We start from the raw sequence: 12558 nt of genomic DNA on the forward strand, positions 1-12558 counted from the left end.
CAAACTCAAAATATACTGGAAGAAGCTGAAGGACAGATTGGATCAGCATAATGTTGGGACAGGGCAAGTGGCTTTTATCTGTAACCAGAGCGTTCCGTCATCACTTTCAGCACCGGATAGATCCTAAAACGGGACGGTTGGTGCAACGGAGCATGAACACCAGGTCCTTCAAGTGTGCAGCTGAACCTCACTGAAAACTTTGACCATTGTGCACGAGTCACCATCTAGTGGCTTGTTGGACAAATACACAACACTTGAGTTGATGCCATATTGGTCTAAGAAATGTAATGAGAAGGCTTTACATTATGTCAAGAGGTTTTCACAATAAAAAGCAGCCCTGTGTTTTGATAGAAACTGACTTCATGTCTGGATACCGACTTTCCCACATTAAAATATTTCATATAAAAGTATTTTTTGCCATTGGTTAAACAGCTTTATCAAAACACTGACGGAGTGAGAAAAAAAAATTGAAAAAGTGATTAGTAGAAAAAAAACAAAAAAACCAACGTAACATTGAAAACATAACCACAGCACGTGGGCCGTCCCTCACAGCACTGCCAAGTCTTAATTTAGGTTAAATGTGTTTCCAATCAAGAAGCTGCTGCTGTATTCCTGCCGACCATCGATGACCGTCCACAGAGAGACGACGATTAACACGACAAATAAAAAAAAAAAATCAAACTAAGTTTGAGATGTGAATGAATCCACCTCTGCCGGGTCACAGTTCCAGATGTTTCTGCCGGTAACCTGAGAGTCAAACGGTTAGATGAGTAGTGACGGGGTGGGCTTCTTCCCTGGCCAAGCTTCTTTGGCATACTTCTTTTTGCGTGGCTCGTTGTGTGTCTCTGGTAGGTAGGGGGCTGTGACGGGGGTGGGGTTGAGTGTGACCGGGGGCTGGGGCGCCTCGGGGGCCAGGTCCACCTCTGGCGCCGGATTGGGGAAGGGCAGAGGAAGCCCTCCCTGCATGGAAGCCCCTCCCGGAGCTCCCGTGGGCTGGTTCTCGTGACTGGTGGGAGGCAAGTCCCCGTAGAGACCCCCACCCAAGCTGTAGCTGTGGATCCGCTTTGAAGTCACGTCATCGAGGCCGAGAGTGTTGTGACCCTCGGATCTGCGTTTCTGCAGCAGAGACGGCGTATTGACATCACAGGTTTTATATACACACACATTAAAAAGTCCAACTCTGCAGGTCACACCCATTGCAAATGATCAAAGTTACACGAGTTATTGTTGTTTCTTAGGCACAGTGCTGCTAGTGTTCTTCATCTCCTCCTTGTCTTTTAAAGCTTACCTTGATTGGGATCACAGCCGTCTGCACCATGTTTCTAAACCGCCCCACCGAAGGGTCTATATCTTCTGCAAGTGTTTAAAATACAAGTGTTAGAATTCATCGTGGAATCATTTTTCTACTTTCTGATCACATGACATGGCCTGGTTTTATATTTACAGCATCTATAGGAATTACTGTGGTGTTACGTTTGATAATAAGAGCATTGACAGCTGCAAACAAGTAGTGGAATAATGTCCATCTGATCAGAGAACGAAGGGTCTGTCCCTCTCTTGTAATTTGAACTTGATAAAGCATGCTCTGGTTTGTTTATGAGTGTTCCCAACTAGAACGTTCACACTGTTCATGCAGCGTCCCGACTAACAGCGTTTTCGTCATGCTGCATATGAACTGAACCCTACCAGGGTTAATGATGGAGTCGTCCTCATTGAAGGTAACCCTGGAGTTCCTCCGCTTCCTCTTGGGCCTCTGGATCTCCAGATTACCCTCCTCAATGGTCAGCAAGGAGATGCGCTTGTTGTGAGCTGTATTGAACTCGGTCAGGTTCTGTCAGGACAGACGTGGATATCAAGACATTACGACTTCAGCATCGCAGCCTGAGCAAGTGAAAGCAGCATAATCAAACTTAAGAAAACATAATCTCTTGGTAGATACTACAGTAAGGAATCAAACAATAACACTGAATGTCCAGCTTCCTTTAGGAGTCTACCATGCTGTGATTACTAAGAGTAGTTGCAGTCAGTTGATGCACTTCATATCGAAGAGCACAAGAATATTCTCATGCAGAAACTCGACGTACCTCCAGCTCCGTCTCTTCCTCTGGAAGCCCAAGCAGTCCTTTCAGCTCCTCGTCCTCGCCCGTCTTACTGTCTCCTGTGCCGGCGGTGCCTTGGGCCTGGGGTTTTTCTCGGATGGTGTAGGTCCTGGTTGAGGCCCCAAAAGACACCGTAGAGTCTATGGGAACTTGCTGGGGCTTGTGTGCCTCCAGACGGATGTGTCCCAGATAAGTACCATGGGCTGAAATAGTGAAAATCACTATATTAAGACGGATGATTCCGTTTTCTAATGTTACATTACTTGAGAACCATTCATGGTGGCAAGAAAAAAATCTGTTGTTACCAAACCCAACAAGACACTGGTTCTAAACATAACACAAGTACACAAACGTGATGGTGGCCCTTACTGCTGTTGAGGTCTATGAGAAAGAGCCTTTTCAGGTGTTTGTGGTAGACCAGGGCGGCGTGGACACGCGAGCACGACTGATGGTCGATGGTGAAGTCACACCAGTCCGGGTTCCTTCCAAACAAGTAGTATTTCTTTTCATCTATGATCAGTTTCTACGGGAAGAGACAAGTTCATCAAATCAACTGGTTCACAGGTACCGAATACGTCTTTGTGCCTCTGAGCCATAACTTGACAGCATTTCTTTCCGCTGAAAAGCTTAAATCTCAGGGCTGATCTGCTCTTGCACCGTTTGAAGCCGTGCAGCCAAGGAATGTCCCAGTGTGCAGCACATCTGGGACAGAGTGGACCTCCAGGCTCGTATCTGGTGCGTTAGACTCATTTACATCCCATCATGGCATCTTCCGCATGCATTTACTCGGGTTCACAAGAAACATTGAGCTGAAGGAAAGTCCACCGTTACCTCCATCAGCTTGTCTCCCTTCATCACGTCCAGGTGGAGACCCTGAGGCGGCTTTCCTGCCCTGAAAGGAAACACTCGGTGAACGTTTTAAACAAATGTTCTGCAATCCAGGCATTTGTGCAATGCCGAACATTGCAATAAACCGGTATCCTGGATTCGTTTCCCTCGGCTCGCCTACAACGTGTGTTCATAATAAACTCTTAGAGGCCGGTCGGTGGACCTGCACGTCGGTCATCTCATGGAAACGTTTGTGCGATTAGCGGTTCGGAATTTAAACGCCATTAAAAGACCAAGACAAAAGCAAATACATTATTTTAAACCGCCCTGCCGGCAGCACTGCAACTCCTCTGCACAGCGCAGACACCCCAACGGCGACACACGCGAAGCGACAAAAAAACTAACGCCATTTGTAAATGAATAGCAACGTGAACGAGTTAGCCTGCTAGCTTGCTAGGTGGCTAACGCTAGCAACAGTTACTACAAGCTCATCCCGGAGTAGGAGGTCAGTCGAATGAATGAGTGAACGCTGCTCTGCTCGTTCGCGTCTGGTATTGCGTCGCAAACACGCGGTTACGACGTTACCAAGTGGATTTTCTCACCATGACGGACAGTCAAAAGGAGGAGCACTTTCTTTGCTTATTTTAGTCGCCATCTTGCCTCATCTTCTCATGGCCGCGGTGCATGCTGGGTGAACGTCACCTCGGGTTACTGTCAGTTAATCTTCTGATTATAACGCCTCACAAAGTCGAACTCCAGGTCGATTTAGTAAACTGCGGACACGTCCGCGCTGTTAAGACTGAAATTGGTTAAACTCGTCGCCGCTCTGACGTCACGTGAGGTTAAATCCAACAAGAACAGCCCTGGAATTTCCCCCAAACACCACCAGAGGTTCTCAGAGGCCTGACTTCTGTCTCGAAACAGCTCCACGGCCTTCAAACGTCTAACCGAACTGCGGTTGGGGAGAAGTTCTGGTTTTGGGGGGTGAGGGGCTCATAGTCATGTCACGTAAGTGGGCGGATGCTTAGTTTCTTCCACAGGAAGCGAGCGCGTTGTTTTGTGGCATAAAGCAGTTTGAAAAGGTTGGTCCCCTTCTTTCACACTTTGAAGGAAACTGGAGGTTCTGTTTGGAAAGAGTTTGCTGGTGCAGTTCCCTAAAAGCTCAGGAAACCCCTTTCTGTGGCAGAAATGACTGTCCGTCATTCACAGCATTAACTGGGATCAAATATCTTGTGTTTTTCATTGAGCGCTGTGTAACAGAACTTGTGTTTGGCCAAGTTCTCTTTCTTAACATTTACAAAACTATTCGATTTTTGCAATGTTTTTTTACAACATCTTCATTGATAAAAATACATTTTTTACATTGCAAATCTTTGCATTTATCAGACACACACATACATGAGCACAAACATGACACATGTCCTTATGAAGGTGTAGGCCTTAGAGTGTCTTATCAATAATAAGCAATAAGAGGCTTTATGGTGAAATCAAATGAACACGTAATAATGACTCTGGTGACTTGACGAGATGTCGTCCGCCTGAGAATGCGAGCATCGTGCAAACCGCTCCTCTTTAACTTCCTCATTCTCACTTGTGGTTTTCGACTGAGAAAAAGCAGCCTCCTTTAATGCTTCATTTGACATTTTCTAACTTCACTTCTCGCGGCGGCGCAGCGAGGCGACTGATGGCAGGCATGGCTGCTCTGCCACTGCAACAACTCATAGCTTCTTTTGACAAATCCACTCTGCCAAAAATTCTACAAGTTTGCTCTGGAGTTTATTTCCAAGGTAGGCATCTGATGGCGTTCTTCTTGGTTTTATCTGAAGAGATTATTTAGCTACGATCGAATCTCAAACCGAAATCAGATGTTATTGTTGTCGAAGAAGAGAGCGAGCTTTTGTTTGAGCTGAAAGGTTTTTGTTCCTCAAAAATGGTGACAATATATGTTTAACATGCCTGGAACTGCGACAGTAAAGCATGTTATTCACATCTGATCCATCTGCTCAATGCGGAGCTCGTCATTCAGTTCCTTCTTTGGCTAAATTCTCGACCTCCGTTTCAGGGTCTGTTTATGAAATCTCTGGCAGTGAAGTGAGCTTTTCCACCGGGGATCTGATCAAGGTCATCAACATTGAACTGCTGTCGGTTTCCTGCAAGGACGTCGGCAACAACGATGTGTTTGAACTGCCCATCAACCACACAGGTGGGTAAGGGGTTTCCGTCGAGAGGGGGGGTTGCCGCTTGGCTTGGTGGCCGCACACTGACCCTCGGCGCCCCCCCTCAGGTCTGTTCAAGGTGGTCCCGGAGGAGATGCCCTACAGCACGCTGGAGGAGATGCTGAGCCTGAGGCCCGTGGGCCTGGACTCCTGTCTTCCCTTCACCTTCTCCATCCGCTCCAAGATCAGCGTGGGCGGCTTCACGCTGGGGGCCGGCTCGGTTCTGACGGTGCTGTCGGTGGAGCGGCAGCCGGGCGAGGAGGACGGCGTGCGGTGCCACGTTCGAGGGCAGCAGGACGTCTCCGCCGAAGTGTGTCTCCCGATTTCCTCCCACGGGGAGTTCAGAGAGTGTGAGAGCGAGGAATGCTTCACGGTGCGGGACATCATGTCCTCGCCCTGCCTGTGCAGTCGAAGGTTCCGCTTCGTCAGCACCACCAAGAGCCAGCGGGCCCTCGTCCTCAGCCCCATATACCAGGTCCACGCCGTCATGAACCGTGAGCATAACCGTCTGCTAAAAGAATCATCAAGCTATCTGCCAAACACAGCCTCTTCCAAAAGATGTTTTAATATTTGGTTTAAGGGTGTTTCCATTTAAAGCTACTGTTTACCCTGAGGGAGAAATAATGCACTTTAACACCACATGTGTCTCCCAGTTTATAAAAGGTTCTGTGAAGGCTGAGGAAGCCCAAAGAGAATCTCCAGTATCATGCATCATTTTACCAGTAGTACTTTTACAGTAAAAGCTTTAAATATATATCCTATGTCACAACTTCATCTCATGTATCTCCAACGTATCTGTTGTTGCGCAGTGAGGAAAAACATCTTTAAGTTCCCCTCCAGCCTGGAGGTGGACGTGGTGGACGTCACGGAGGCGTGCGGCGATGTGGAATTCGTGACCCCGCTCAGTCTGCCGGAGGTCCTTTCCCAGCCGGAGGAGTGCTTCCCGGCGGTCATCGAGATCCTGGAGGCCCCGGACACCCATTCCATGCTCAGGTGCAGCTGGCTGCCAGAACTCAGCAAAGACTCCCACGTGATCTTCCACAAGATCGGAACCTCTGCCATGGTCCTATTGTCCAGCTCCAAGGGCAGAAAGACCCAGCAGTACTTCCTGGTCTCTCAGCAGTACGCCGGCCGCTTCCGCCGGAGGCCGAGAGAGTTCGATTCGGCGTACGAGCTGTACGTCGCCTCGATGCAGTCGCCGGGCCTGAAGGTGTCGGTGACGCGGAGCTGTGAGGAGGACGAGGAGGAAGGCCTGCCTGGCCTCAGTGTGGGCGACCTGCTGGAGGTCGTTCGCTGCGACGCGGTGCAGCTGGCGCGCGGCGGCCGGGGACAGAACCAGGCCGTGGAGGCTCTTTTGTGTCGGCGTCTCCAGGAGCCGGACGATGACGATGAGGACGAAGAGGACGAAGAGGACGAGCAGCAGCAGGACGGGATGGAGGAGATCCTCCTGCCTCTGTTCATGCGGGGCCACTTTGTGGAGGTGATAGCTGACAACAAGAAGTACAAACTCAAAGACCTGTGCAAGCAGTTCAGTTTGCCGCTGGACGTGAAGGTCGTGAGCCGGGACGCCCAGCTGGAGGCCGACCCCCTGGTGGGGTTCGCGTCTCTCAGGATAGAGGGCGCCATGTCGGAGCCCACCATCCAGGCGAGCTTCCCCAACAGGCCGGACCGCTGTTTCGAGATGCCGACCCAGTGGCTCTCCATGTCCGTCTCCTTCACGAGGCTCGCCCTGCCGTGGGCCGGCGGCCACACCCCCGAGTGCCGCGTGGAGCGCGTCATCGAGGTGACGGACACGTTCCTTTACGAGTTTCGCAAACAGGGCGGCGAGGACGCGCCTCCGCCGCCGCGCCCGCCCAAACGGAATCTGTCAACGTCGGCGTCATCTTCTTCCAAGAAATCCTCAAAGAAGACCTCCGAGGAAGGAAAGTCCCGCAGGCCGGACAAAGGCGCCCCGACCGAGGAGATGGCGTCCCTGACGGTGAACAGGAGGCGGCCCGCCCCGCTGGCTCCGGTAAGATGCTGAACATCTGTTGTTGGGTTTTAAAAGGCATTTTCAATAAGTCACGTGTGTCATCCTGCTGTTTACGACACATCACAACTTCTGTCTCTAAGAAACACATTTTCTCACAATGTGACTTTCAGGAAATCTCTCTGGTAAGAAAAAAAAGAAAGAAAAAGAAAACGGCTCCTATGCAAATAAACCTGAGCTTCCACTTTTCGCTGCGGTAAAGAAGTTGGTCGTGTAAAAAAGGCTGAACGTTTTTTTTAACTTCCTCTTATTGTGCAGGGTATCTTAGACGATCAGCCTCCGCCTGTTGGGCCCCGAAAGCCCCCCGCGGCCAAAGTGACCTCAGCAAAGGCTCGGCCCAACACTTACGTGAAAATGGACCAGTCCAAGAAAAAAGGTGAGGCTCAGGCAGATGTCATGTGACCAAATCCAACAATGCTTCCAACAAAAAAATGAAAATAAAAAGATATATCACAGATAACCGGTTTGGAGCAATTGTTTCTCGATGTTGGAAACGTTGCGACTCCAGGAAGTGTTTTTAATCTTGATGCATTTAAATCGAGTTCAGTGACAGAAGCTCCAGCTGCAAAAACACCACTTTGTTCAAATGTGGCACACACTTCATTAACTGTAACCCTTCTTCTTCTTCTTCTTCTTCTGCAGAAGAGGTGGCTCAAATCACAGCAGATGAGGACAGCGACCACGACTACGAAACCTTGGATGAGTCCTTTGCTACGGTGGTGAAGAAAGCAAATGAGAATGTTTGTTTTTACTAAACACATATTAACTGAGGAGAAAGTCTGTCATTTTTAAGTTCCTTTGTCTTGAATTAATCTATTTTATTGTACCATTGTGGCATAGACACCAAGCACTGTGTACATCCTAAATATTGTTAAACTCAACTTATTTTATTCTGAAAATGATCGGTTTATAATAAGGTATTTCAGTTAAATATACAAGAATTTGGTTTTAATCTCCTAACAGTATCTATAAGGATCATTTACACCTGCAGAGCTTTTGGTGACTATTAGCACTGAGCACAGATGTGTTATATGTTACATGTGTTAAATACCATAGAGGGGATTTATTTTTGTATTTGCTGAAATGTAAAAAGAAATGTAAATCAGTTTCTTGAATAATGACGTTTAGTCATTAACGGCAATGCATATTTATAAGCTTCATAGAGGCATTTGACGGATGTGTGGATTTACACCTACAGTATCAACATATGTACATAGAGACTCTAGAAAGAGAAGAGGCTTAACCCGGTCTGCGTGGCACGAATAAATAAAGGTTTTGTTCCTCATGAAATGAACGATAGCAGAAGCTCAAATTCAGAGCGAACTAAAGACACGAGAGGACAAAAAGGTTCCCTACACGGTATCAAATCCGGTTTTTAACTTCTCTTTTGAAATGATAGTTTACTCACGGCCAAAGAAATATAAAATAAATGAAGTTTTTGTTTAGTATTTAAGACATTTGTCATCACAAATAAATCTGCTTCAGAACCAACTGAGCTTTGTGGTTTATTTAAACTGTTGCATTGTGACCAAACTCTATTTGCTGCAGGTGGACTTAATTTAATGCCAGTGTTTCCCCCCCCCATCCTAACGGGGGTTCCCGCTGCTCCCCCCCCCCCTGAAAGTCTTAGAAAATCAAATGAAAAGGTTAAAGGACGACACAAGAGTTCCTGTCACTCTACTTTGTATCAGCTTTTAATTTTTGCAAAAGAAAAGTTACATAAGACAATAATATAGTGAGTTCTGAACATTTAAAATAACAAAATGCTTTTCAATGGAGGTGGAAAAACAGAACAACAGGATGAGCTCAACTAGGCGTCTTCATCAGGATCAACGACCTCCAGAGACGCTTCTGAGACGCCTGTGAGGACACATTCTGTCCATCTGTTTCAGTTCTAAAACCGGTTGACTGGTGTTAGATTGGGGGTCAAAACAGGGAGGGGGGGGGGGGTCTAATCGTCGTTGTCTGTGGATTTGAAGTGCTCGTCGTCGATGGTGGAGAAGATGTGACCTTCGTTGCTCAGGAATTCCACAGCTTGCCTGTTGAAGCACAAACGACATGAATCATGTGGTCGAGCTCTTGTTATTTCAAAGCTCTGCTGCAGCACGATGCCAAAGTGAAGAATCTTACTTTATGAGCCCCATACTCAGGACGCTGAGTCGCTGCTTCAGCTCCTGGATGCTGATGCCTTTTGGTTCTGGGCAGCCTCTGATCAAGCTCAGCACCTTTTGGGATAAACGACGACGTTAAGCACAAACTGCAACCGCCGCAGGATTCTTAAACTCATTTTATGGAAGTTATTATTTTCATCCTTTAATAAAAGACAGGACAGAAAGCATTTTGCATTAAATAACAAAAAATAGGGAACAGCTTCTGTTGATCAGAGCTTTTCCACAATAGGATATAACTGTTATACGTGTGTGTACACACACGCGCACAGTTTACAGTTTTAAAAAATGAGAAGAAATGCACCTGCTCAGCTGATAAGTGCGAGCGTGAACAAATTAGGGCTCACTGCCTTGAAAAATGAAAAAGGCGTGAGGACCTACTCCCTTTATGCTTTAAATCCAAACGCCTTTATTCCCTCATGCGTTTCAACTAAAATAAGTGTACATTGGCCTTCTTGAATGGCCCAAAATCCATTTATTAGCATCAACTGTCAAGTTGATTTGTGACAATGTATTATAGCTTATTGTAGAATGTTGATACCTTCTATATTATACATTCTATGGCATCGATGAGTCACTCAGGCTCACCTGGTTCTGGTTGGCACTCAACCCGTTGTTCACGATGTCCGTGGCTCCTTCATAGCTCCCCGCCCGGCTTCCTGTGGTGAGTCGTGAAATAGGAGTCCCGTCACTGCTCTTTCCACCTCCATCACTCGCCTGAAAGAGAAACCAAACTAAATTGCGGTGGCTAGTTCTTGGAAAGTAGACAGCAGATAAATACTCAGGAATGCAAAAGAGCGAAATACACAGCTGGGAGAAATAGCAGATGGACGTGAGAAGTGTTTTTGATGCTAAAAGCAAGAAACCAGCTCCTCTCCTCAGCTAACCGTTGTCCAACAAACTTACTACTACGTACTTTATTTATTTTCAAATGTTCACACTTTTCACTCGAGGCCACCTTGAAGGCGTGTAAAAACCAACAATTCAGAAGGCAGATTCCTCACCGCAGAGTGAGGTTTGCTGAGCGCCATGTGCGCCTGCACGACCTCCAGCATATGCGAGGTCAGTTCATTCATGTCCTCCAGGGGCCTGACGCCAAAGGCCACGACGGACCTGTGGTTCTGAGGAAGACAAAGATTCACACGGCTCATATTAAGGAAACTTCCACAATTCAGAGAAACCAACTTCTCTAAAAAGGTCGTAACGCTGCGGTTCCTCAAAGTTACCTGGAAGGAGCGCAGATTGCCAGAGACTTTGACATATGTCCCCGGAGGCAGGACGGTGCTGTCCACACCGGCATCCTAAACCAGAACAACAGCGATGCTTAGTGGACCGATTAGAGTAGTTTACTAAAGAAATGTGCTGCAGCATCTGAACAGGAGATCAAATAAGGTTTGGTTTTTAGTGGTGTCACTTATGACTACACACTCCATGTTTATTTATGGTACATCTGACAAATAAGACCTCATTCCTTTTACATGCCATCACCGATGTATCTGTGATGTGAGGTTGTTAACTGTGAAAGGTTATTTATAAAGCTGAGTATTGAAGCACATTAATCATCCCTTTTGGAACCCACAAGGATTGTGTCAGGTAAAATGTCAAGTGTAAACACTTAAGACTTCATGACTCATGCTTCAGATTAAACCCAACAGCAGCTTTGGCTTCACTGTTGGTGTCTCTGACCTCAGTGTCCACCCACTGCTTCACGTCCATGGGAGCACAGGTCATGTCGTCCACCTTGTACTGGATGTTGGTCATGGATTTGTCTGTGCTCCTGATGATACCCACAAATGTGACCTAAACCACAGGAAGGAACCACAATTATCCAACAGCGAGGTCAATAAATACCAGTTATTTCCAAAAGCTCTGATTTTGATGATTAAGCTGACAACTACGGATGCTAGGAAACAATAACTTGAATGATTAGTAGGGCTGGGGGTTATGTTCTTGATTGGTCATTGTTCTCTGAGCAGAGAATGTACTTATAGCTTATAACTTAAAGCTTGAGACGTTTTTCAAACAATGGAATTACATATCAAACTATTTTCAAAAATAGCTTTCGGATCCAATTTGTGTACTTTGAACACTTTTGAGATGTTAGTTGGACTAATATTTTCTGCTACATCAAAAGCAGAAACATTTAACGTAGAAAAAGGAAGAGTAATAGAAATGACTCTTTCACCACAAAGGCATCACTTTAAATCAGCTCACCTGGGAAACCTCCACTTCTCCTACTTTGAAGGCCTCCTCCGCCTGGGAGGCGGACATCAGCTGGGACACTGTGCAGGGGATGATCTGAGAGGCACGGGTCCTCTGCAAAAGAACCCGCAGGAGTCCATCAGTACACAAACACATGTCAACACAATGTCAACGCGTGGTGACGTGGGCGAGCGGGGCGGAGCTTCTGATGCGCAGGTGAACCTCATCTAATCAGAATATGAAGGAGCATTTTAAATGGGAAGCTGTAACTGACTTAATAAACCGGCACAGTTCCGTTTCCCTCATCTGTCTGCAGCTGTAATGTAACGCGGGACTTCAGTGCGGTTACGAACCCCTTTCTTCTCTCCCCCCTGGGATGCGGCAGGTGACCCGAACCCCCCCGGTGACTGAGTGTAGCCTCCGACCGTGCTTGACTCACTGTATCCCCCTGAGGAAGAAACACACGAAGTCACAGACTGCGGAGATAAATGGATAAATTATAACATATCGAAGCAGCCCCCCCCCCCCCCCCCAACAAACGTCCTAGAAGCCAGTAAGCTAGCGTTAAGCAACGTTTACGTTAATTGTATTCACGCTAACTTTGGCCGCTACCGGTCGTTCTAGGAGCACAGCAGCGGGGTCGTGGACTCACCTTGGTTCCACATGCTGTCTCCTCGTAATTCAGATAAGAAATACTGCGGTTCAGAAGCCGCACGCTGTTCGGTAAACTCTGTTGTAGCCCAGCGCGCGAAACTGTTAAACTCAACGTAGTGCGCATGCGCGTAGCCAGAGTCCCGCGAACCGGCGGTCGGCGAGTTGAATGTCTTTTGCCCCGATTTTGTTTAGTCAGGCAGTTATTCCTCTATCAGTGTGTTTGCGTGTACGTGCATAGTCAACATGGTGATAACCATATATTTAGCCTAGAAATGTATAAATCTATATTGATGTATAGCTTTTTGGAGATAGAAAAGAGCACTGAATTCAGCAGTGCCTGAAAGGCAATACTCAGGGCCAAA

At 47.1% G+C, this 12558-nt stretch overlaps 2 protein-coding genes across 3 annotated transcripts; one reads left to right on the top strand and one right to left on the bottom strand.

The window, feature by feature from the left end:
- Nucleotides 1-11: 11 nt before the first annotated feature.
- On the bottom strand, nt 12-12343 carry LOC119197306 (uncharacterized). The gene is made up of 19 exons (XM_062565562.1): nt 12195-12343; nt 11896-11990; nt 11555-11656; nt 11027-11140; nt 10567-10641; nt 10345-10461; nt 9929-10057; nt 9303-9397; nt 9126-9211; nt 6993-7170; nt 6270-6941; nt 5964-6209; nt 5247-5543; nt 2931-2991; nt 2469-2622; nt 2085-2302; nt 1687-1831; nt 1289-1353; nt 12-1116 (listed from the first exon to the last, which is right to left on the bottom strand). Exons 1-19 carry the CDS (start codon nt 12205-12207, stop codon nt 763-765), a joined length of 3216 nt encoding a protein of 1071 aa, XP_062421546.1. The 5' UTR covers nt 12208-12343; the 3' UTR covers nt 12-762.
- Nucleotides 3700-8657, top strand: themis2 (thymocyte selection associated family member 2). Of its 2 annotated transcripts, XM_037454582.2 has the most exons (7): nt 3700-4009; nt 4601-4714; nt 4990-5130; nt 5212-5637; nt 5953-7154; nt 7431-7548; nt 7815-8657. In XM_037454582.2, exons 2-7 carry the CDS (start codon nt 4612-4614, stop codon nt 7925-7927), a joined length of 2103 nt encoding a protein of 700 aa, XP_037310479.2. In that variant the 5' UTR covers nt 3700-4009; nt 4601-4611; the 3' UTR covers nt 7928-8657. The 2 variants fall into 2 exon arrangements, with proteins under 2 accessions (XP_037310479.2, XP_037310478.2); XM_037454581.2 differs by having other exon boundaries at nt 3700-4714.
- Nucleotides 12344-12558: the final 215 nt, after the last annotated feature.

This window comes from Pungitius pungitius, chromosome 11 (assembly GCF_949316345.1).
Source record: "Pungitius pungitius chromosome 11, fPunPun2.1, whole genome shotgun sequence".
Taxonomy (NCBI): Eukaryota; Metazoa; Chordata; class Actinopteri; order Perciformes; family Gasterosteidae; genus Pungitius; species Pungitius pungitius.